We start from the raw sequence: 25,857 nt of genomic DNA, 5'->3' as shown, positions 1-25,857 counted from the left end.
AGAAAAGGTCCTTCTCCTATCTCTCAAAATAACTTGTGCCCTTCAGTAAACAATGCAACATAAAAAGAACTGGTGGCATTTTTATTCAAGATCTGCTAGGATTCTCCATGTATCTTAGGTCTGGTACCACAGATGCACTAAATATACATATATGTATTGTACAGTAATACAGCAGCAGATCTTCACATGCTACTTCTCAGCTACAAGAGAGTTTGTTAATAATAACAATTGTTATTCAGCTGTTTTATTTTTAAAACAATCAAATGCTGCATTTTTGATCCTCCAAATGCACATTGATGTACGTACACATCTGGAAGTACTAGCAATTCAGCACAATGTCCTCCCTTATTTCTTGGAATAAAATTGTCTTCAAAATTTGGGTTTTGGAAAAAAAAAAAAAAAAAAAACCTTCCATGAAAATCTACACATCTGTTCATACCCCATTCTCACAAAGTTACATACAGCATGGACTTGAAATGTACACCTTGAACCACTTTTAACAAGAAAGAATCACTACTCTTGGTTCTTAGTTATCTGAATGAAACAACTACTTCATTTTTTAAATAAAGAATACTGTTGCACACACCTCTGTAACTCCGCATGAAAAAATAGGCTTTCTTCATACATAAGCTGTACACGGCTTACATACATGGCTGAGTTACAGAAAGCTTCATTGTAGCACTATTTCATCCTTTCTCAAAAAGAAAGCAAAAATAAAGTGTCTAGTAGTAGAAACACTGTATGGGGGAAGAAAAGATACTTCAAAATACCTACATAAAAGTGTATTTTTAAATTTAAGTAATACAATTGAGAAAAAAACTAATAAGGTGACTTATTTCAGCAAAGCTGCTTATTTTTCCTTTCCTGCCACGTCACCTCCGGCCCCAGATCTCCTAGTGGACCAATCTCTTGACGGCAATCCCAGTCTAGGCAATGTCACACACACAGAGGTGCAGACACTGGAGCCAACAGCATTGTACAAGATACTCTTTTCTTTCAGTATTGTACCATTGTTGCCCACTTTCCCTCTTAATTTACTGTTTTTACAACAATTGGAAAATGCGTTAAAAAAGATGTTTTCAAGAAGTGTGATACTTTCAAAAGCAAAATCCAAGCCAAAACTTTGGGAAAGGTTGATAACTGGTTCCAGTGAGCAAGGAAGGCAATTACAACACAGCCAACCTAGCACACGAAGGAATGCTGTACTAGCAGAACAAGTATTTGCAGACCTAAATTACCAGTCTTTAAAATGTCTCTGGTGATCATGTTTTAAAAAGTTATTCCTTAGATTGTATCAGCATAGAACAAACACTGGGAAAAAAAAAATAGCCTTTACCTTCTTAAACAATCCACAAGGACTTATCCCAAAATACCTCCATCACCACGGCACTCAAAGCAGCAGAAATCTCAGAAATGGCATTGGGAGCTGCCGGTTATGACTCAGTTTCTGCACACCAGGTGGAACAGGTTATCTTGTCTTTCCCACTAATTTAGACCCTTCAGAGAGCTTCTCCAAGCTTCCCTCCGGTCAGCACCTGGTGCCACCTAGTCACACTAAGATGGTCACAGGTGGGCTCTTCTGGGCAAAAACTCAAACAAAGCAAACCTTGTTTTCAGTGGCCTTACAAATTCCTCACTGAAATGGATAACTCAAATATGCGACTTAGTTCTGGGGCCCTACAAGGAAAGAGCAAACTATCCAGGCGCTGCAAACTGGAAGAGCATTATGGTAAGGTGCAATCAAATGTTCTTGTCATTCCTGGATACCATCTATTTCTGCAAAGGAAAGAGGACCTCTTTAGATTTGAAACTGTAACAAGGCTGTGAGCAGACAGACTCCCCCAAATGCTGGCAATTATTTTGTGTACTGCTTTCTGAATGCACAGTGAAGAATTTTTTTAGGCATGCACTTTCACAGCAGATAAAAACAGGAGTGTAACCTAAAAAGAGCATCAGCTAGTACTAATTTTATCAGATTCAGGAGGCCTCAGCTAAAGCTTACACAACTTTTTATCATTTCATAAAGCATACCAAACGCTAGTTCATTCCAATCAAAGTACTGTCCAAGGTAGAACACACAGAAGGTGAAGAACTAATCAAGACAAAAGCAGAAACAACCCATTACAAAGATAGATTAACTGATTAACAACAACTTTAGGTTGTACCATAAAAAATTAAAACATGTCCCCAAAGTATTTTAACAATATAATGACCTGGCCTCCTAACATTAAAAAATTGATTTCAACACCCATTTTAGAAAGTAATAGCACAAGGTACAATGAGTGAAATGTTTTTCTTCCTCTTTATTTCCTACCCCCATGGTAGAAATTCAAAGAAGGCTTAGCTTCTTGCTGGAATACAGAGCTGGACATGCAGCACCACCCCTAACTGGTACTTCCAAAACAACTGGAGATCAGCTACCTACACATAAACACCAGCTTCTGTAAAGGCTTCACTGACACCTATGTATCTTAGAACTGCAGAATGAAAGAAAGCTATCAAAGTTGAAAGTGGGTCATGACGTATCGCCAAGGGATGTGTCAGTCTTATCACCTTAACTGGAGAAAGTTAGAGGTGCAATAGCATTCAGAATCTAACAAAGACTTCGACTGTGCTACTGATTCCTCCCTCCCTCAGAGCTGCTTTCCAAATATGATGCTTCAAGGATTCAAGCTACTGAAAGAGAAGTAAGTTTTACATGTTTTTCTCTGTATACAAGAATTCTTAACCCTGAAAGCAGAAAACACCACTGAAGTTTTGTGGTTTTGGGTCCTCTTCCCTGTGGAAGAAAGTGCCTCTCTGCAGCCTATTTACATTAGGATGAATTTCCATTCTAGGCAAATAGATAATATGGTTCTTTCTGCTTCCATGTAAGACCACAAGGCTCAAAAAAAGCTGCTACAGAATTGACTACAGTTATTCGCTTCACTTCTACTGCATCCAGGCAGAACTATCCAGGCACTAGTGCCAGCAGTGCCCGCAGACACAGGAAGAGAGGGCTGCCATCAATTCACACACTGCCACCATTAGAAATATTACCATTATAACCATGACACAGGTACAGAAACGTTTGTTTAACGCATGCTATTCATCTATATCCCACTTTGCCCAGAAGCTCATGCAATTCTGGACAGTATCATGCTGCTTTCTTTAGGCATTAGTATCATGCAACATACGGACAGCATCACCAATTAGCACAGCCAACAGAGTAAAAGGAACCAAGAAACCAGAACAGCAGAGACATGCAGTGTTTCCCTTCAGCTCTGGTTACTCCTCCTTTTTTTTTTTTGGCACACAGCCATCATTTCCCTTTCTCCCTCCCTCCCTGATACATTACTAAGAGGTTTTCCCCTCATCTCCTTTTACTCACAGATTGTTCCGCTTTGAAAAATGAGCAACATCAAATCTGGAACAAGTCTCAGTGTCTGTGCTATGCAGCAGCACACAGACACCTCAAGTCTACCTGCCCACAGATGAATCCCATAGGAAAAGATCGCCAGGACCTCATACAGGTACATACTGGCCTCACACCTGTAGAGGAGAACTTCAGTGTTGACACCAGCTGTTGTCCTATTCCTACACAATGTGCTAACTTCCAGCCATTGATCTTGGCTTGCATCAACCCTGTAGTGACTAGCCTCTCCAGTCTTAGAGAATGCACCAGTGGATGAGATGAAGGAGAGGGGCACAGAGAGCTCACATCTTCTCTTCATGTCCTACGGAGGCATGGAGAATCCCCAGAGCCCCTCTCTGACCAGGTCCCTGTAGAGCTCTACCCTAGGATTCACACAGTTTTCTGCCTAGTAGCTAAACTGGGCAGTGGGGAAATGCAGATGCGCAATGGTAGGAGGAGCCAGGTGCCAGTGTGCTCCTGGGTCTCACCCTGATATGGGTTGGGACGCACCCCAGGTGTAGATCCAGTCTTCTGCACTCAAAATTGTGCTCAGCATTTCCATTTAGTCAAAGCCCTACAGAATCAAGCAAAGTCTTTATGGATGGGTGAAATTTATTCACACTCTCCTTCTCAACACGCTTGTTAGCTTGTGAAGAATCTCTTGAAATCAAGGAGGGGTTATTATATAAATGTCTAATTTTGATCTTCTCTTGTTGGCCCTTCTCTGAGCATCAACAACAGCACAGTAATTAAGTATTTCATTTATGTTGAAACCTGATCAAAAGCAACAAAACTTTTAAAGCAAAACAAGGATGAAGCAATGAGAAATTACAGTACCTCAGTTTTTAATGAGAGTCCACTGTTAAAGAATATAGCTGAAACAGCAATGTAAGTTATGGTAATTTCTGGTTTCAAGGGTCCTAAAAAATACAGAGAACAGAGTGAACTATAGTCAAAGAGACAATTATATGCATATATTACATCAAAGTAAGAATGTTTAGAAAAATACCTGCAGAAAATCAAATCATTCAAGTCTCCTTAATAAAAAGAATAGGTTTTTAACTGTTAAGTTACAGAAAGCATGCTACTCATTTCTAAATAAAAACAAATCAGTGAGTGACCAGTGAGGTATGGCGTCGTAAAGATTGGGCTCCCGTGATTACAGGCCACTAATGGGTAAATTCTGCAAGTGTGAAAAAGGGGGAGTTTTCAGAGCTTGGCTCTGTCATCAGAGTACTCCCACAGCAACAAAAATTGAAATCATACACTGAAATGAAAATATGAGCTGCTCCCTCCACGAGGGTATCTACATCATTCCCATATCTACCTCTGACATCCCCCCTGCAACACACATGCCTGTCTGGCTGCCTGCAGAAAGGAAACCAAGTCATTCCTTGCAATGAGCTCCTTGAAGCAATGCAGTTCTGTGTTATTCCCCCACAACAGGGCTGTGGCAAAATGGTTCATCCCAGCCCTAGTATAACACATTTCAGACACACTGCTGCAGTGAGAGCAGCCAGGGCAGATGCCTGCACCTCCAAGGGTTCCACAATATTAAAAGCTTATATTTGTATATATAGTTACATACTTTTCTTTTTTCAGGAGATTAAAATAAAGTAGTTTTTGTACTCCTATAAAAGTGATGAATTATCTTAATACCCTTTGACTTTGAAAGCCACAAAATGCAAAAAGTATACAGGCCATGTTTTTACAGGCATTCAACCAGGTATTTCAATAAAAAGAAAATATTAACAGCCTACTTGGGGTCAAACTAATATCCTAACTCTGCAAGTGACAATAAATTGTGATGAGCAAAACTGCAGCAGCAAACAGGCAAGCCTTTACTCCACACACGAGAAGAGAAGATCCTTTCTGCTCTCTCGAATGAATGACACATTGATGTGAGCAGCATCAATGATCCTTAAATTAGAGGGATTTGATAGTACACTGAGTCTACTCAAGCTTGCATCTCAAGTCGTTTAAACCAAAAATCCTACTCTGAAATAACCTTGTTGATGAGGCACTAGAAATGTGTGTGTGTTAAGTACAAAAAAAAAGGCAAAACAAACTGCCTATATGAAGCACAATGTAAAAATAAGCCAGGAAATGCAAAAGTTAAAGTTGCAGCAAAGCACATGGCTAGTTGCAAAATCAATTGCAAAAAAACGCTAACTGAAAAGCCAGAAAAAGAAAAAAAAAAACAAAAAAAAAACACAAGAATCCTATAAATAGTTATACAGAAAAATATAGAATTTCTACATATATAGACAACTATGTAACTTTTCTAATCTTTTAGAAGATGTACATATGGGCACACAGACAGTTGGTTAGGTGGTCTGGATAAGATGAGGGTTCTTCTAGGACCCAATTTTTCTGTCACAGGTTTTTCACTGGACTGCCTGAACTCTGTTACACTGGAGAAAACTCTACCACTAGAGCACTCGCACGTTCATGCAGCCCAGGGAATTCCAATCAGAACAGATCCCCTTCATCTTGTGTGCCAAAGACTGATCAGGAAAGCTCTTTTCATGAAAAAACAAAATAGACACATTCACTGACTAGGGAAGCATGCCAAAAAGGGCTTGGTTTGCACCCTGAAGGTGAGACCAGCACAAATCTTCATTTGTGGCACAGCATTCCACTGCTATGGGTGCTGGGCCCTCCGTGTCATTCAGCAGGGCTCTGCAGATTGCAGTGCATGGTTTTGTCCCCTGGAGGATGACAAACTTTGAGCTTTTTTCATATGCTGACTTTTTCCACCCCACCGCCTTTCATACACACACGCCTTTTTTTTTTTCCCTCCTCTGGTTTTAAAATGAGCACTGAGGTTCCATGGCTTCAGAAAAGGGATACTGTTATTGGGAACACATCCGACAATTACTATCAATGTTTACAAGCTTTTTCAAGCTAACTGTCCCAGAAACAATACCATGTCAACGTGTATTATCTCTTTACAGTAGAATAATTAAATTGAAGTCCTCCACAATAAAATGCAGGAAAGAAATTGTGGAAAAACAATCTCATATTCTAATTTACAGGGTTTCCCACGTTGCTGCTAACAATCAGTGTGACAAACAAACAGACAGGGACAAACCACCTAATACTATAAACTCAAATTTGTCTTAAAGATCTGCTAAAGACACAGCGTGGATCCTGCAAGAAGCTCCACGTGAGCCCTATTCACCTATGCAAAACAGCACATGGATGTAAGAAAGGATCCTTGCAGAGCAGGAATTTGCTTGCTCTGAACTCTGTGAAGTACGGGAGCCTTAGCTGCCACAGCAAGTTTTCAGAGCCATTTTTTAATTTATTTTTTTTCCAGAATCTGAGGAAAAGAAAAAAAAAAAAGGTTAGCTCCTCAGTGAGGAGCTGTCTATCCTCAAACTTCAGCTGTTAAGAAAAAAAAAAAATCTCTGCATATTAAAGCACAGCTAAATCCTTCCTCCAGTCCTGTATCGTAGAGTTGCTGAACAAATTCTGCTGAAGTGTTCTACCTTCCTTTTCTTAAATCTTTGGAAAGCAATCAGAAAAAAAAGTATAAAATTTAATCTGTTTTTAAGAACTGTGAGCATCTGCAACTGAAGTTACAATGGAAACTAAGCAGCTGATACTGCCTATGTGTATACCTAAACATACGCTGTTTATCAAAGTAACGCTGGCTATTTCATCAGCTCTGGCTGCAACAAGCACAAAAGGCTTCATTTCATCGAAGACGACAGATCTTCCTTCTGGCTTCTTTACCGTGAGCACTTAACACCATTTTGCACAGAAGCATTTTCACCGTTTCCCCTCACCTTCCGTGAGGGGGTAAAAGGGGATGGAAAAAACATCTTTAGAGCACAAGTGTCTTACTCCAAGATGAGAAAATCCCCTGGCTGAAAGCAGCCGAGGTTTCGAGGAGCTCTGCGCTGAGCTGCCCCCTCGGGAGGCCAGTCACACGCCGGACTCCGCCAAGCCCCCCTCTCCGAGTTCCTCAAGTTCCCGCTCAGCTACCGCAAGTCCGCCCAGGGCCAGCTGCCGGGCGGCTCTCGCCGCGAGGAGCTCAGGCAGTTCGGGCGGCTCGCACGGCGCCTACCGGGGGGAATTCACCCCGAGACAGCCCCGGGCCGCCTGAGGAGCGGCGGCCAAGGCGCGAGGGAGGCTCGGGGGGCCGGGGCAACGGCCGCCCCGCGCGGGTGACGGCCGCCGGTAACGGCCGCCTCGCGATGCGGGCGGACTCACCCCCTTTAACGCCGACGGCGGGCTCCAGCCTCGCCACGGCGATGACGAGCACTATGCCCACGATGAACCAGTCCTTCCGCAGCCGCTCCAGCAGCCCCATGGCGCCGCTGCCGCCGCCGCCCGGCTGGGCAGGGCAGAGCCGGGCCGGGCCGGGCAGGGCGGGGCGGGGTGCCGGCTGCCTGCCCGCCCGCCCGCCGCCACGACCGGCCGGATCCGCTGACGGCGAGAAGTCGCTCCCACCGCCGCCATGGCTACCGCGCGACTCCTAATACCGCCGCGCCACAAAAGGGGCGGCCGCCACCGGCAGCAGCCGCCGCGGGGCGGGGAGGGAGCTCCCGCACCGCCGTGAGGGCTCGGGGCGGGGGGAGCGGAGCTGCCCGTGAGGCGCGGGGCTGGGCGGCGGCGGCCGGTAGCTGGCGGGGTGCGCGCTGCTTCGGCACATTACGACGGGCGCGTGACGCCCGGCGCCTGACGCGCGGGAGGGCGGGCGCGAACGGGCGGTTGCGGCCGTTGGGCGGCTTCGGTTGGGGTGGGCGGGTGGCAGCGGCGTCCCGTCAGGATCAAAACGCCCCTCGTGACCTGAAGGCACCTTAATGTTTTATGAGCTATCCCGCTTCATTACGTAGGAGCAACCGCTGAATTGCCTTGCTTCCAAAGTTGGGAAATTGCTCTCGCAGTACTCAGCGTATTTAACGTTGGAACAAACCCGTCTCCATTAAATCACTCTCATGAAAATGTAATTCCGCTGCTCGACCCACGCTTTCAATTTCCCATTCCTCTCTTGTCCCAGCTTCCCTGACGGATTCATTAGCCTAGTCTCTGCCTGGCCATGACCCCCTCACTCTAAATCACCTTAACAAGGAAATGATAAAGTATAAAACATCCTATCATCACAGCTGCGCACACAGCCACAGGCACCTTGTTCCAAGGCATTTTAAACACACAACAGTTCCACTCTGCAATTTCTACACATTCAGGTAACTTTATACTTTGGCGTCTACAGCTGTGTTCAGGCTTCAAGGAATAGCCATGCCACATGCTTTCTGCTACCAGGGAAATAGCTCAGCTGTGATCTCAGCTACTTCAGGAAGCAGGTATTGCTGCATGTCCTGTGAGATTCACTTCTATTAATATGTATACATCATAGCTGCATTTTATTTATTTATTTTTGAGCATGGAAGGAATGTGCCTTCTCCCTCTCACAAGGGGATCCCAAACACGCAGTTTAAAACCATTAGATACTTCACTGCTTTCCTCCAGTTCACTGAAGCACACCTTAGCCCTTGGTCTCTGCTCAAGTACAAGTAACAAACTGCAAAACATTCCTGCACTTGCCTGTGCAGCTGCTACAGATCAGCTCACAGAGGCCTCACTCTGCACCAGCACAGCTAAAAGGTACAAACACCTTTAGGGCAATTCAGAAAAGCATTGTTACTTGGGAAAAGCAAAATACTGAATAATCTATTGAGGCCGAGAAGTTATGCCCCCAGAAGTTAGAAGCAGCTTCATTTTATACTGAGTGGAGTTGCTGCAACACCGCTTGCTGCAGAAGCTTTAGATTGATGCAAAGAAGGGGTGGGCATAGAAGGTGTACTGTCTGGCAATGAAACTCCCTTCTGCAAAGACAGCATCTCCCTGCATTTGCATTGCAGTTTTTATACAGTGCTAACCTTGCCTCTTCCTCTTCACAGACGAATACTAATTGCTAATTTCTAACATTGCCCAATTAATTCAAGCTTCATTTGGGGGCAAAACTGAGGATTCACACTTGTAGCTGAAGCTAGTCAGAACCATGATATGAGTACAGCAAGGATTACGGCTGCTGAGAACTCTGAAAAGTCATTTTTACTTACCTCTGGATTCCCATTCCTGTTAAAAATATTTTTATACACTCCAATAAAATAATATTCCTTTGTTTCAGATCTGAAAAAATGAATTAATATGTGAGGCATTCAAGTATCTTAGTAATGGGGAACCACTGTACAGTGAAGTTTGTCTCTGAGTAGGGCTTCAGTGATGTGCAGTTCCATGCATGCATGGAACACCAAACCAGATATCAAAGAGCTGCACAGGGAGTTGGGGAAGGCTTCAGACTAGAGTTCATTAGTTGAGCACCAGCCAACCTAGCCAAAGTGTCAATTGACAGATCCTCCGGCAATATGGTGGGGTATCACTTAACCCAGGACTGTCATCCTATACACAGAATCCAAGAGGAACAAGTTACATTTGTAGGAACATCTTAATGTGCTTCACATCAAAAGCACTTCTCAGCTTTTGAATGTTTACCCCAAAACATTTCTATGCACAGGGCTACCACCGTAACTTGGATCTTTAGAGTCAGAACACAGATCTCTGCCGTCTGAGCTACTGGCAGGAACCAGTGATAGCCGTAAGCAGTGTGGGGCACTAGTGTGCGGGAAGTAGAGCGCACATGTTGCCAGAGAGTTGCAGGTGTTTGCTCAGAGCAGATTCAACTGGAGAAAGTTCAAAACCTTAGGTTCTCTCCCCAGGCTCTGGAACATTCTCATCATCTTTCCCAAAGGGTTACTCCTTGTACACCATCCCAGCCCGCCTCTCCTCCTCTAGAGAAGGATAAGCTATCTCACTGAAGATTAGATTTAGAACAGTTAAGAGAAAAAAAAAAATCTGCTGCTTTTCCAGCAGTCAGAAATCACAGAAAAAAATGTTAACTTTTTTTTTCTTTAGCAAGTATAGACAAAGTTTTAACGCAGCTCCATTGCTTTCAGTGAATGCTTTGTCTGGAAATTTTTCCAAGAGATCTGAACATTGTAATAATCATCTTTTGCCCACTGAACTACAAAACACAGGGATTCACATGGCTGTCATCTTCTATAACCTTTAAGATCCTACGCAGATATTCCAAGCTGCATATCAAAAGACTTGTACAAAGGTATTTTAGATGTTTTTGTTTAGAAGCAGTTCTTCATATATCATAAGCATATATGATCTCTTAAGATGAAAGTGTTACCGCTTTTATAAGAGAGCTCTGTAAGCTCTGCCCTACCCCACCAATGTGGAACAGGAAGGAGCAAAATACGAGGGATGTATTGTGTAATTGACAGGACTCTCATGGGTCCTAAGTCTGTTTGCAAGACAGCATCACTATTTTTATAAGCAATTTGTCATCCACGTTGAAGCATTTGTTCGCTATCTGCCATCCAGAACTACATCCTGTAACGTTTCACTTTCCTCGACAGGTTCCCATACAGATACTGTGCATTACCTATTTAACCACTGGGACTGCATCAGATCCCGGAGTCATCTGGCACCTGTGTACGTGCATTCTCCATTACATCATACAAAACAGCGTCAGGATATATTTAGCTGTGTCTCAGACACAGTACAAGAACAAGAATTTAGCATCTCTCTGATTTCACGTGACCAAATTTTCATTTTTGTACAATTTATTTCAAGAACAGAATGCAAACATATCTCATGGCTTCCAGATGCTGTCCTGCCTCTGAAGGCCCTGTTGCTCCCTTCTGCATAATATAAAAGCATGGTGACATGAGTAGCTATATGACACCAGACCTTCGTTGCTCACAGGTAGTCTGGTGAAATCAGTGGGACTGTGTGTGAGCAGCAACCAGTTGTCACATTTGCAAAGGTGCAGAAGTGGGCTGCCTGTTTCTGGGCTTCACCTCATGAAGGATCAGCCTTATGTTGTTTGTAACCAATGCTGAGACGTTGGCTTCTGCTTGCGCCAGATGGAGCCTGTTCCTTCTGAGTCCTCAGCCTCTTAGCTGCATGACATACCTGGCTGTCTAATAACTGCACAGTTAAGGTACTTCAGGGAATGTGCTGGGATTTTTAAGTCCTATAGTAGCAGGTGTCATCTGATTATGCATTTAGACAGAAGAGATTTCACTATAAAGGATAGGGGATCATGAGATAAAGGGAGCTTAAACGAGAGGAAGGGAGTATTAAATAATTTAGCTTGAAAAGAACAAAGATATTCAGAATGAACAAGATAAAGCGAGGTGTTAATTATAAATAGGAAAGTTGAGAAGAAAAAGTGGAACTATATGGGAGACAGTTTACAACACATTTATATTTCTCACAAGCACTTAGTGGTATAATTTCAGGTTTTCTCAGCAGCTGGAATAAATGGCTGTACTGATCCCATTAGCTGGTTTTGCTCCTGGAAATGGAGTGCACAGCGCTTATTCTGTCCTGGCCCAGGTGCTCACGCTCTTATCTGTAAGGGGTCATTTAGTTGCTGCTACTGGACATTATAAAATGCCCATGAGCACTTACAGATTGCCAGCTGCAGAACTTACCACCATTAGTGCAATGCAGTAGTAGGAATTATGTACAAGTTCAATTTAGTACAGCACTTAATGGGACTTAAACACACAAATAGGTATGCTTTTCTAAATAGAAGCTATAAGATGGTAAAATGTTTTGTGGATCTTTACTTTTATTTCTATAATGATTTGATCCCACCCCCACCCCCCGAGACTTTAAATGCATAATGCTTTTTTTTTTTTACACTAATAATAAAGGCTCCTCAGATATTTAGGTATCCAACAAATGAGCAATTATTATTTTATTTAAGAGCCCAATGTGAAATTTTCATGCAGTAGTCTTAGGCATTAGGAAGAAAATTTGAGGGAACAAACAGGGACCCCTTTCCTAGAACCTACTTGTTCCTACAGAGTCACAAGGCACTGGCTTCAGGCTCCTCTGCTCACAATATTCTCTTGTCTAGATCTCCAGGACAGCATATAGATGAGGGAGGAGGCAGAAATTTTTTTTATTTTGCACTTCTTCAGAGAAGTATGGTTTCACACTGGACAGCAAGACTATAATGCATTCAGACGTTAGGATTTTTAAAATGATTGGCATGATAAAACTGAAAAAATTTTCAACCTTCTTGAACTGCAATTTTAAAACTTTTTTAAAAAACATGAAAATCTGTACACATTTAAACCTGAAAAATGAAAGTGAAAATGTAAAAATAGCTTCTCTGGATGATTTCACAGTAAACAGTGACATTTAACCTGCTAGATAAGACATTTCAGAAAGAACATACTAATACTTTTATATCTTTCTCCTTGCACTTTCACAAATAGCTCTTTAGTCTTGCAGTAATCATACCAAAACCCCTGAAATATGAGCAGTTTCAGTATAAAAGCCTTTGCTATATTTGCACAGGGAAGAAGCAGCCAATGTTTGCTCCTGGGTGTGCACATGTGTGCAGATGCCAGCTGTTTACTACAGTTTCAGAGTAATTAGCTGCTCACAATGGGAAGAGCTACAAGCTGAAGAACAAGGAGAGCGATCATCCCCGCCTACAATACTTGTCACAAAGGTCAGGTTTGCAAGGAGCAACCACCAGAGAAACCAGAAATACACGAGCATATATAGACTTGAGAAAGAGGCAGCTGCTAGAAGAAGGATTTGTCTTCAGGTTGTTGAAAACAGGCTTTTAGAAGCTTAACGTATATCTTTGATGAAGAAGGAATGGCTTGTCCATGTGGAAGGACAGCCCATGCTCCAAACTTTGTATTCTTTTGATTTTAACAGAACCAAAGAGTTGAAAGGTTTAGAGAAACAGGGCAAGTTCTCCAGCTTCCCTGAGCAAAGATGCCAGAGAACATACTTGGCTTTCTCAGATTTATCAGTCTGTCTTCACCATACTATGGCACCTGTTGCTTCACGCTTCTCAGATCTCTGCATGCCACTGCCATGTCCTATCTTCACCGCAGGCCGGAGTCCAGCCCTCCATCACCCCAGAGAAAAGACAAGTGCATTCCCCAACCAGAGCTGTGCTGAGCTCTGACCACAGCCATGTGGATGTTTGGGAGACTAGTCTCAGGACCAACATGATGTGCAATAGAAAGGTACAAGCATAAACACATCCTCTGTGCTTACCTTGGTACGTTGACTTCTGTTGATAGTTATGGAACTGGTTTGATGCTTGAAACAAAGTCTGACCATTCACTTCTCAGCAGCCACCATGATTTCCCCCAGCAGGATGGAAACAAAAAAACCTTGTTATACATATGAGGATACAGACTTACAAAGTGAAGTTTTACCTGCCCTCCTTCTAAAAATACAGGCCATTCCAAGTGCAGGGAAACACAGGAGCTTGCAGCCATCTAGCTTGATGATGCAGTCATTTACCTGCATGGAAGCAAATTCTACATTATTCACAAATCAATTTCTTTGATCACAGCCTTATCTGGCATTTGCTTTAAAATGGACCGGAAAGTGCTCCCAGAGGAGCATCTGTGCGTGTGCTGCATAGGCCAGTCCTCAGAGCACCTGCTCCCACCCATCCCTGCAGCACCAGGCCCCTTCACAGTGCTCGAGTTAGGCTGCTTGCTTTCTTCCTAAACAGTTATTTCTACCAAGGTAGAAATCTTGATCACACCACAACGCTTCTTTGCACCAGCTCTAGCGTAACTCCAGGCAACATGCTAGCATAAGTCCAGGCATGTTTGCACTGCAATCAAGGAACTGCAGTGCATGTGCACACAATGGACCTCATTTTAATGGAGCCCTCCATAGTGCCAACCACGGTGATTAATGCCGTTGTAGATTCAGGCTTCCATACAAACAGGCACCACCAAGCCGAAGTTATCAGAGTTCCCCCTTTGCACTACTCCGAACAGAGTCAAAATCCAAACTCCTCCACTGCCTCCTGCAGACACCTTCACCAGCCCTGTCCTTGAGGCACAAGAGCACCTGGGTGTATCAGACCCCATCTACTATTGCTATCAGTTCCACTCCTCTCCCCTCAAAGATTCAGAGTTAAGTGGAAATCTCATCTTAAGTGTGCAAGCAGACAACCAAAAACATCAAAAGTTGAGTCAGGTAGGAAGACAAGCTAATGGGAAGTACACTAACTAATGAGGAAAAATATAGCCAGATAGGAAGAGGTCCTTTGAAAACTATATATTAACAAATCAGCTTCTGCACAGTTACTGTATCTGTCAATAGAAGAAAAAATGAGGATGCTGACAAACCTTCATCCCACGATCTGTGGCATTAATAAATAACGAAGTGATAAAAAACTGGGACACTTTGTGCCTATAACAATATCACACAAGGACAAGGGAATAAAGCTGAACAAAAAAGGACATAATTGTGTATTACTGGTAAATAATGACATAAATAGTAAACACAACCCCAGAAACAAATCCAGTCCCCCCTCTACAAACATCTAATAGAAAGAAAACATGACTGCCTCTTGTTGTTGTTGTCAGTAATCAGATCCAGATCTGGAAGTCACTGTGATTAGTTTTGGATGCAGTCATTATTCCAGAAGCATCCAGCTTAAACTGACTATTTAGATAAAGACAGGGGGGGGTGGAAGCTGAGGGAGGGCTTTTGGGGTATGTACCACCCCAACATAAACAGCACAATGAAAGATACAGCCTGAAGGGAAAGCTTTTTAAACCCCTAACCTTGAAATATTCCAGTGTTAATCAGATCTCACAAAGGTTTTTAAGCAGCACACCCTACTGCCTGCCATCTACACAGCTTATGCCACACAAGCCGTCCAAGGCTGGTTTTGTGTTGCTCATTTCTCAAGTCTCATCCAAGCTCCCCAGTTTTGTTCCACATAAGCATCTTATATGCCAAAGCATTGTGCTGTAGTAAGCAAGGGAAGGGATTCATTTTTTTGTGGGTTCAAGCAAGTCAGAAAGCACGCTACAGAAACTAGAAATAAGGAAAGCAGATAAACACAGGGAAGGATCATCTGGTAACGTAGGTTGGACTGAAGAATAGGAGTCTGAGGAGGCTGAATTAGTTAGGGCCTTATATTCCCTTTATAGGATGTGCATCAAGCAGAGCTCTGCCTCGAACCCTTCAGGAAACAGGAGAGTTACGATGGTGCCTTTTCCCTGAGAGCATTTCTAAGCTTTCCTCATAGGAAGCTTTCCTTGTGGTGCATTCTGAAATAGATCAAATGTAAAGGAAAATCCCAATTCAGAATTAATTGGCATGCATTTTTCTTCAGGAGCTGGAGACATTTTGAATTTCTTCCTTCTAGATGAACTCACAACACCCCTGCAATCCCACATTTGAGGTTGTACCTGTCTTTGTAAGCATGCAAGCACAAGGCCTGCAACAAAACACATCCGATTTTGCCACACCACCCTGCTATTCAAGTGCTGTCCATGGCCCATGCTTGCTCCAGCTTCTTGCAGCCTTAGCTTCCTTCAGATTTGTTCCCCTTGCGGATGCAGAGTCACAGGACGCGAGTCCTGTTTGGCATAGACCAGTTCCAGCATCCCTGTATGCTCAGAGCCAGATGCCTGGTGGTATCAGGAACCTGCCTGCTTAATGAGTCCAGAACAACAGATCACTTGGAAGCATTTAGTACACCGAGCTCCAGGATCATCACACCATGTCCTTATCTTCTGTTATTTCATGCAGCGAAGGCATTTCTACCATGACAGACCACTGTCCCCTTAAGCCATGCTTCTGCTCTGAAGAGACAGCTTTTTTTTTTTCCCCTCCATTCTTTAAAAAAAAAAAGAAAAACATGCCAACCAAACACCACATCCCCTGTATAAATACCACAACTACTTATCCAGACAGGTATTCACTTTTCATCTGCCATCCAGCAGCTATCTGTATACGCACCAAGCTTCTTCTGAGTCACACAGTAATAATCACTGCTTATATACAAGATCCCTTGTGTACTGTATATTAATGTCTGGCTGGTAATTTAATGGCACCTCTAGGCATAAACAAAAGTTTATTAAAACAGTAAGTACAATGTTCCCAACGACTGGCCTGCATTTTTAATTTTCTATTCAGCATTCCAAAATCCAGAGCCAGCCTTTTTATGCAAAAAGACAGCTACAGAGTTAGCACCAAGGAGCAGCATTTTGTGCGAGTTAGGCACAGCATGGCCCAGAGCAATAGGATGCTTCATTTATATTCCTGACCCTTTCTTTTCTGATCATCTTTAACAATGACAGCCAAACAAAAATTTGGATTACTAGGAAATGTGTACAACTCAAGAAAGCAGCAGCATATTGATTACTCCTCACAATCAAATTACTTGTCAGCTCTTCACTGGGAAGCCACATGGCAGCTGAAGCCTCAAGTCCCAGCCAGCAGTTGGCAGTGCCCTCTGTAGTTTAGACTGGGCTGTGCTCTGAACATTGGGCACACAAACGTGATGCTGTGCCCTCCCTGCAATCCTCTCCTTGTTCACACAAGACACTCATTCCACAGTGTTTTGAAGACCAGCAGGTTTCTTTTATGAGAAGAGAACTCCTTGAGCATGATAAATGCATATACTATGGGCTTCAGCTGTTACACATACTATGTATTACAGTGGGTGAGTAGGTGGATATTTTTCATGATATTTAAGTGGAAAACTGCACTGATTTTTAAGTTTTGGGTTAATTAACAGAGACCTGGAAATCTGCAGTAAGCAATTAGTCCATGAAGGAAGTGCAGCATAGAGCCACCAGCAGCCAAGCAAGGAGCTCTGCTCGCCACAGGCTCCTCTGAGACCACAGCCACATGTCTTAGCAGCAGTGATGCTCCTCTGCTGCAACTCATCACACATTAGGGGCCTGCAGCACTTCCCAGCTCCCAGATAGTAACGTGCCCCACCTCCACTCTGAAGGAATGTTCTCGACTCTCCCCTGCACTCTTGGGTTTCCACAGGAAGGAAACCTGAGCATTCAGGCAGCCAGATGTGCTCCCATGTCCCCCACCTACATGACCAGAGGAATAGGACTCCAGGAGCCCAGAGCATATACAGATGTTGCCAGCTCTTTGCTTGGAGCCTGGAAGCATTTGTCATAACCTAGAGCATTCGCCTGCTCACCAGAATTGAGTCACTCAGGCAGCTGAGAAGTCTTTTGCAAATAGCACCAGCAAAGGAGGAGAGACACCACAGGTATTGCAGAGGGAAATCCACTAGAATAAATCCTTCAGTGCCTGTGTAAGGATAAAAACTGGTTTGTAAGAGATAAAAGCACTTGCAGCACATCACAATTCAGATTTTTATTGTTAAAACACATTTTCCTCATTCTTAAGAGACATCCTAATATAAACAGATTTGCTACTGCCCCATTAGCCTTAACCTGCGGAGCTTGGTGTCCTTATTTATAGTAACATGATTTTACTCTTAAAGAAAAACTGTTCTTTAAGCTCTCTTCTTGCAGCTTCCACCATCTTGTCAAAGATTAGATATCAAAGCTTTGAATATGCAGCAGTAAGTGTAGGATCTTAAGTCTTAGACATGTATCGTTTTTATTTTGTCTATCAGAAATTGATGGCACTGTTCACACAAGAAGAGGCAAAAGGTAAGGTGCCAGGAGCAATACCGATATAGCTGTGGTATTTCACATTTCCAGTTAAAGACCTGGGTCAACACTTACCTATGATAAAATGATTCCACAAAATATTCAGGCATAATGGACTGCTCATGCAAATGAGTTTGCAGGATCTGGCCCAGAACTTGAAATTAAGCAGACTAACCCTGCTGTTGGACCCTTCAGACTTGCTGTGGTGGCATGTCCCTAAAATCCTCACAGAGGTCAAGGGGTGTTCCACAAGGGAGGGGAATTTGTATTCAAACCATTCCCTGGCAGAGGACATCCATTGTAAGGCCTTCCTTTCTAGGTCTTACCCCTAGAGATGAGGATGGTTGCTTAGGACCCTCACCCTTTCAAGGAGAGTATTCCTCCCATTTTAATCTTCCTATTGTGATTTAATAAATTGTTGGATGTTGCACTGCCTCCACAAGGTCCAAGCTGCCCAACAGCCATGTGCATACAACGAACTGTGGCTAAAATTCTGGTCAACGCTACACTTGCATACATTTTTAAGGTGAAGAGGCAGATTCATTTAAATGCTCTTCTGAGTTAGAGACCTATGACCTTAAATCATATGCAACTTAAACCGAGTTAATAGCAGAAATATGTATGCACAATGACAGCAAGCCACTGACTTCTTCATTCCAGGAACAGGAAAGAAAAACATTGGTCAGAGTCTGGAAGCTTTGCATATTCATACTTCTTACAGTTGTTAAATGTTTGAAAATTCAGGTAATGAGCATACAATACTCTGGCTGCCTCTGTATTGCTTGGGGGTTTGCTATTCTCATAATATCTCTACAGAAACCATTCTATCAAGTCAGTTTTTTTCCCCTCAAATTGAATTAGCACTTGTACATTGAAGTTTTCAACATCACCCATAAGATTTTTCAACTTGTCAAAAGAATCTGCGTGGTCTCTAACCATGAATAAAAATGATTTCAGATATCATCTTTATTTGAAGTTTTATTTCCTGGGATTAATTTAATTGATTGTGCTGGTGGCTTGTTAAGCAGCTGCTGAAATAAACAGACCATTTGTCTTTCTATGTAAACATATGGGTACCTGGTTTAATTACACTTCATAATAGTGCTGGAAGGGGAAAAAAAAAAACAGTAAAATCCACCCTGTTTTCCAGAGTGCAAACACAGACCTGAAGTTGTAAGTATTCTCTCATAGCAACAAACTTGGTTGCTCTTCTTCCAGGAGATTTTAATAAAGCTTTTATCATATGGAAGAAAAATTATGAGGTTGTACATATCTACTGAACTTTTTCCACATATAGCCACGTGCTTACGGAAGACATTCATGTTTTTATCCTTTCCTGATATAACTAGGAATAGCCCTATAAATCTCCGCTTCACTATAATTCTCATTTTATGCTTTGCAGACCTAATCCTGATTTGTGTCTATTACAATCACATTAACCCTGTTTTATAGCTGTGTAACAGATCAGGGTCTAACCTGGGAACTTGAGGTAAAGCCAAAAGAGGGGCATTCCACTCTATTTTAACAGATATTTTTACTTCTCCCAGACAGTTCTGATGAAGAAAATAGCATGGCCAACAGAAATAAAAGGATCAATAGTTCCAGATAATTCTTCCTGGACTCTTTTGCAAGAATTATTTAGTTCCTTTAAAATCTATATATATCCTGACTTCCTTAGCTATGCTCATTACACAAGCAATAACTCACGGACTTATGTGGGAGATGAGACAAGCAGAAGCAAGTGGAGACCCCAGCATTGAAGCTAAAGGAGGCAAAAAGTCACTTCTGTACTAAGAATCTGGAAAGCCATAGGGGTGTATAAGATCAGTTATCAACATCCTTTTTATGCCCAGATAAGCACCATTCTTAGCAATAAGCACGTACTGTACAAATGCAATATTAACAGCATGTAGCTGTGTCCAAACAGCAGGAAGCTACATAAACAAGACTTGTTACATTACACACAGCCTCAGCTTTTCCCCTCCATCCAGACAACTTCACCGGCTTTCTATTACAAGCTTTTGATGAAATTAAATACACAAACACTGTCAAAGCACCTACAAGAATGGGTGACAGTAAGGGACAAAGTAAATACTTCAGGACTAGCTCATTTTGAGGCTGTCAGAAGGCCTTGGAAAAAGAAGAGGAGAAGCACAGAAGCGTTTGGGTTGGAAGGGACCCCAAAGACCACCTAGTTCGACTCCCCTGCCACGGGTAGGGACGCCTCCCACCAGACCAGGTTGCTCAAAGCCCCATCCAGCCTGGCCTTGAACACCTCCAGGGATGGGGCATCCACAGCTTCTCTGGGCAATAGCAGAGTAACTAGATCGTGCGATGTGTGAACAGACTCCAGGAACCAGACCAGAAGAAAAGTGGCTGCGGTCCCCAGGCCAGTGAGCTGACAGGTGCTTCAGAGCCAGGAAGCTGGGCTCCGAAGTCATCTGCAAAGCCACTGCTGCACTGATGACACTGTTTGCCTGTGGGAAAGGAGTGGGTTTCCAGCAACACCAACTAGCCTTGCAGTTGCTTGCAAAGTGAAAAGGGGGAAAAAAAGGAAAAAAAGAGAGGAGCCCTACACCTTTGTTACACAGGAAACGTCTGGCCATGAACAGACAACACTAAGCTTGAACTCAGCAAATACTCCCTTGGCCTCACTGTGTCCTCGTCTACCACTGCTTTTAAACCAGCAAACCATGCCCTAGGGGCCGTACACCCCTGTACCTACCCAGACACATTCAGGTGACCGAGCATCAGCCCTGCCTCTGCAGAGAATTCAAGCTCTGGTCCTCAGGAAGACTGCAAAGTCAGGATAACCACAAATGCAACTTCTCTGCTGTTCTTAGTGACACATTGGATTTAAAGACAAACCAAAGTTTGCTTTTAAATGGTACATGGATGAATATCCCAATTCAAGTAAATAGAACGATGTTAATTTATTACTAAACAGCTAAAAAAAATACAGAAAGGTAGTTAAGATGAGGCTGCAACCACATCACTGGCACTGCTTGCTGAAAGCAAGTATTCACCTAATGACAGACGTAAGCTATTCCGATTTTCTCAGATCAGTTTATAATTTGGGATGCTGTCTTGGGATATCCTATTTTTAAACTTTAACAGAGGAACATAAAAATTCTAATCAGTTTTGAAGTCTCAGGAGTCCAAATGGAATTTGCATTTCTGCATAAAGAAGGACTGGGTACAGATGAATAAAGTGGGAACTATTTGGATTATATAGAGTCAGGTAGGATGCTGCCGTGGTCAGATCCTCAGCAGGATTTGGCACAGTTGGCAAGATTTACCTTTCCCCCCTCCTCTGGAATGAGGCCAGCTGTAATTAGACATTATAATGAGCAACACGCTTGAATTCACAGTAGAGCAGCAAACTTGTTTTTCCTCACCTTCAGTAATCTATTTCTGCCCTCCTTCATCTTTCCCGTGCTGTTTTGTAGTTTGTGTCAAACAAGCTTCATTCTTCTCATTACAGACAAAAATCTTTGCATGTTGAAGTGCTGAGAGAGCTAATTCTCGTTGTTCTCACTTGTTACAGAAAGCCTCCTGCCAAAGGAGCCATTTGGCTTAAAACACTGTAAACAAGCTCTCCTTCTCCCCCTCCCACAGCTTGCTTCAAGAAGTCTGTTTTCATAAACACTACATCTTGTCTGCTCAAAAACAGCGGAGCTTGGAGTTGCTATATCAAATACATTTGTAGAAGGCAGCAATAAAGAAACACCTCGACAGACTAATGATGACCTCCCACAAGCCTGGCATTTAAAAGGCTCACCTTCCTGCCTTGCATATTAAAAGGTAATAGCTGAGTGGCACCATTGCCACACACAGTTGTCAGGTGGAATACCTGTCCTGTTGGCCACTGAAAATAAAAGACAGACATCGCTGGCATGAAAGGAGGTGTCATTGATGAGCTGACCGTGAGTCAGGCTGTGCTGCTGCAGACCCTGCCCGTGCCAGTGCCTCTGGGCAGCAGCAAGGCGCGAGCCAGGGGATGGTGCTGCAGATGGGCACGGGTCCCAGGCGCACCCCGTGCTGTTTCTCTGGGAGGCTGCACACTGCCAAGCCGAGCCCAGGAGGATGAGGGGTGATGCCAGCCCCCTCCTTGTATCAGCTGTAACTTGGCATTTCACTCTGCATCCTATTCTGTGGAGACCCCACCGCATTTCATACCACGTGGCACACAGACAGAGAACACCACCCTCCCTTGCATAGCATATTCTTCTAGAATTGTTGGTCAAGCACAATGAGGGAATACAACTTCAAGCTAATTAAGTACTAGTGTCTTAACGTACAGGTGCATCCAAGCAAGAAGGTATTCAAGAGCAACTCTAATCATTATCGAAGCGGGACCGTGCAATGCCTAACATAAGCAGAGGAGGCACAAAAATCCTCATGCCCATAACTTGGAAATTTGCTGGCCTGTGGTCTTGCTGCAAGATTACCGTGATCACCACACCACTCAGCCCACACACTGAAAGTGGGGGCCAAGTGAAGATCACTCACTGAATTTGATTTATTATTACAGGCTCTGAAGCTAAGCAGAAAGCCTTGGTAGAAAGAGGTGAGGAGCGAAGTGTTTGTTCTGTTCAGGTTAAGAGGAATAACACTCAACAAGTTCTGACCTTGCTGAAATCCTGTTAACATTTCTGGGAGTAGCAGAGACCAACCTATCTCTGCAGAAGGACCTGTGTCTGAACACAGAGCTGCACATTTCCCGTCAACTGAGAGACTGATGCTGGCTTCTGTCAAGGCAGAAACACGCCACTGGACAAACCTGACACTGACACCACTGGACTCTTCCACAGGGTAGGAATGAACAAAGCCATGTGAAACAGGTGGAGTTCAGGCTTTATGCCAGAAATCAGGATTAATGGGAAAGAGTAAGAATTGACCAAAATAGGGACCAGCTATAACACAAACAGAAAAAAAAAAGGGATGACACTGAACCAAACCATGTTTTAAACAGTCTTAATCTTGGTGCCTAAGACACGTAGGGTGATATCAGCTTCCATACATACAGTTTTAAGAGAATTTGCACTGGTGTCTTTTAATAGGACCAAACTCTTCATAACTTTCTTTGGAGCTGGTTACATGGGTATGGGTATGCCCTAGAGTTTTATCACTGGATTTTTTTTTCCCCCAAAGTCCCTCCCTTTGTTTTCTGTTTTCCCTGCCTATATTTCTCTCCATCTTCCAAAGCTGTGTAGGCCACTATTTATTCGTCACTTCGCTTTATTAAGATGCATTTCAGGTTTTCACCCATGTTGCATGTTTTGCAACTGTGAAATATGGATCTAAGGTTCCAAAGATATGAGAGTGTAAGGAGCCTTTCAGACATGGATGGTTTTTGGAAAAAACACGCACCAGATGCAGGAGCAGCACAGCACTGGTATCTGTGACCTACGACAGCTTCTAACACACCGAGTTGTCTTAGGGTTAAGTATCATTACATTACAATGAGTATAGAGCTCCTTTTACATTTTCATCGCGTCCTGCTAAAATCCCAGGTCTGACAGTGCATCTTGACGAAGGAGTCCGCATGAAATACATTGCTAATTATTTATACACCTCTTCAAAGTCTCGGCGCTTCTACTTCTTACTACTCCTACCTACCCAGGCCCTACAGCTGTTTTTCAATCACTGAACTGAAACCCCTTAGAGTAACAAGTTTGTAATAGAGGTTCATAAACCTGGCAGTGATTAACAGCACGGGTTAATCAAATGAGTGTAGAACAGGCTCTCCCCCTTTTTCTTTAAGGGAAACTGGCCCCAAGTGTTTTTTCCCTTACTGCTGCGCAGAAATAATTTTGCAATTAACTCGTACTTACTGGTGTCACAGCAGGCTCTGCAGAGCCCAGCAGAAGCAGGCTCTGCAGCCCCTGAATGCACAGGAGCAATCCCCCTGCAGAAGTGACACAACAGCGTGTGGGCACCCCAGTGACACTTGGGGACTGGGCATTGCTCAATAATTAACTATTGAGACCAAACTGAAAGGAAGGTATGCTGTTTGCTTCATCTCCTTGAGCCAGCATTTCCTTTCCTTCCATTACCTGCTTCTGGAGTTTATTAACACCCCACAGTCACTTCGGTCAGTTCCTCTTACCCCCATCCCAGTCACTACATACGGTTTTCTCCCACTCCTGCATACATTTTAATGTTTCTATATGCTGCTGGTATTGCTTTATTTTGGTAGTGGGTGTGAAATTGGGTGCTTTAGCTAAAGCCCCACATGCACAAAGACATCCTTATATCAATAATTGCTGGTAACCTGAAGCAGCAGGCAGGACACATCAGTTCCCTGCTCCTGGGTGAGCTTGCTCCACACCCGAGATGAGTTCTTTCATACAGGCAAGTATTAATGAAAAACAAATCGGAAAAAGAAAAAAGCCAAACCCTATGGCACTATTTTCCACATTGTCAGAGGAACAAATGTCTTCATCCTGAAGATATAGGGGTTTACCTTCCCCCTCTAGCACTTCTCCTCTAAAATGTTATTTAGCTAGGTCCACAAGTCACCCTCAGGAGGCACAGGCTTTCTGACAGCATCCTGCGAGGCCATTACCTGAGATCCCACCATCCTCCACCCACTTCTGTTCTTGACAGATTATAACAATGTAATGGCAGAAAAGCAAGCTTATTTGCACAACAGCATAAATTATAAAACTTGAAACAAGTTCTGAATGGCACAGCTCTGGCAATCTGAAGTAGATACAGACAATTCAGACTAAAGTTTCTTCTCTTTCAGCTAATCTTCTACTAGCATACATTTCAGAAACATGGTATAAGAATAAAAAACACTAGATAAAGACTAAAATTATATTTTTTTTGTCCTCTCCAAAATTTGGGGGGCGTTTTATCCAAAAAATGATTTTACCCCTTCTTTGCTTCTAGTAAGACAACCTGTCCAACTGGGGAGGCAAACAAACTTGTTGCTCTCACACCAGAAGCAACAGCAAGTTGAACTCAAACCATTTCTTTGTTGACTTCTGGATTGATTTACAAACAAAAACCTACAATATGCAATTAAGGAATTCAAGCAAGTTATAACCCTGAACTGAACACTTGCTATACCCCAAAATCTTAAGATGGCGATGTGGGCCAGTATAATATTGAAGGTCCAATTCATATGTGCATGAGCTAACGAACTAGGGAAATGCTAACAGACACAGGAATTTCTGCTGACAGAATATAGAGAGGAATAACGATGACTTCAAAAAGTAACTCTGTGTATATGCTACATGAGTAAGACTCTATAGCCTTCGGTTTGTGAGTTACTTCTTTTTAAGTTGTGAAAAAGGAAAAACCAGACTGCAGATTTAACGCTGTAGACTCTTAATTTTAATAGCACTCATACAGCCTAAGTCTATCCTCTAGACAGAGACTAAACTCTCGTTTGTTGCAGCAGGAGCTTTGCCATAAGGAAGAACACACGAGCACAGCTTTCCTTTGGAGCTCCCATCACTCTTGCTTTACTGTAGCACCTTAAGCTAACAGCTCCCTCGGTAAGGGGATAAACATCCCCTGCTTGTGCAGATATAGAAATCTGGTGTTTTCACCACTTCATGTGTAATGCTTGATTTACGTGCAAAAAAAAAAAGTGATTCCAATGAAGTAACCAGAAGACAGGTGTCACACAGAATTAAATAAGGAATGCAGAGCGTTTTAAAAATAGTTGTAGCATCAGCCTGCGCCTTTAAAATAAGGGGTGTCCCCAAGCAGCCCCTCAGAAGATGGCATCTCTTCCCTCAGAGGAAGGCTAGCCAGCCATCCCCAGGCCAGGTTTAACTCCACAAGAGCATGTAATGTTCAGAGCCTCCATGCACGCACACAAAGGAAGCATATGTGCTTCCAATTCACTCAGTTATTTCTGACTTAAAAAGGAGTAAATAAACAACATCTAGCTACGTAACTATGCTTAATTAGCGT

The 25,857-nt window shown here is 43.1% G+C and overlaps 1 protein-coding gene across 13 annotated transcripts in view; it reads right to left on the bottom strand.

Annotated features, from left to right (window-relative positions):
* Positions 1-7,783, bottom strand: part of SLC10A7 (solute carrier family 10 member 7) — a 148,642-nt gene extending 140,859 nt beyond the window's left edge. For all 13 annotated transcript variants that reach the window (XR_007708165.1, XR_007708167.1, XR_007708166.1 and 10 more), the window contains exons 1-2: positions 7,616-7,783; positions 4,232-4,314 (exon numbers count right to left, since the gene is read on the bottom strand). Coding sequence is in view for 8 of the 13 variants with exons in the window: in XM_050710242.1 (XP_050566199.1) it covers positions 4,232-4,314; positions 7,616-7,715 (183 nt within the window). In the remaining 5 variants the exon portion in view is untranslated. The remainder of the gene's footprint in view (positions 1-4,231; positions 4,315-7,615) is intronic.
* Positions 7,784-25,857: the final 18,074 nt, after the last annotated feature.

This window comes from Cygnus atratus, chromosome 4 (assembly GCF_013377495.2).
Source record: "Cygnus atratus isolate AKBS03 ecotype Queensland, Australia chromosome 4, CAtr_DNAZoo_HiC_assembly, whole genome shotgun sequence".
NCBI classification, from domain to species: Eukaryota; Metazoa; Chordata; class Aves; order Anseriformes; family Anatidae; genus Cygnus; species Cygnus atratus.
The sequence above is the reverse complement of the archived record's forward strand: the minus strand, read 5'-3'. Positions and strand labels throughout refer to the sequence as shown.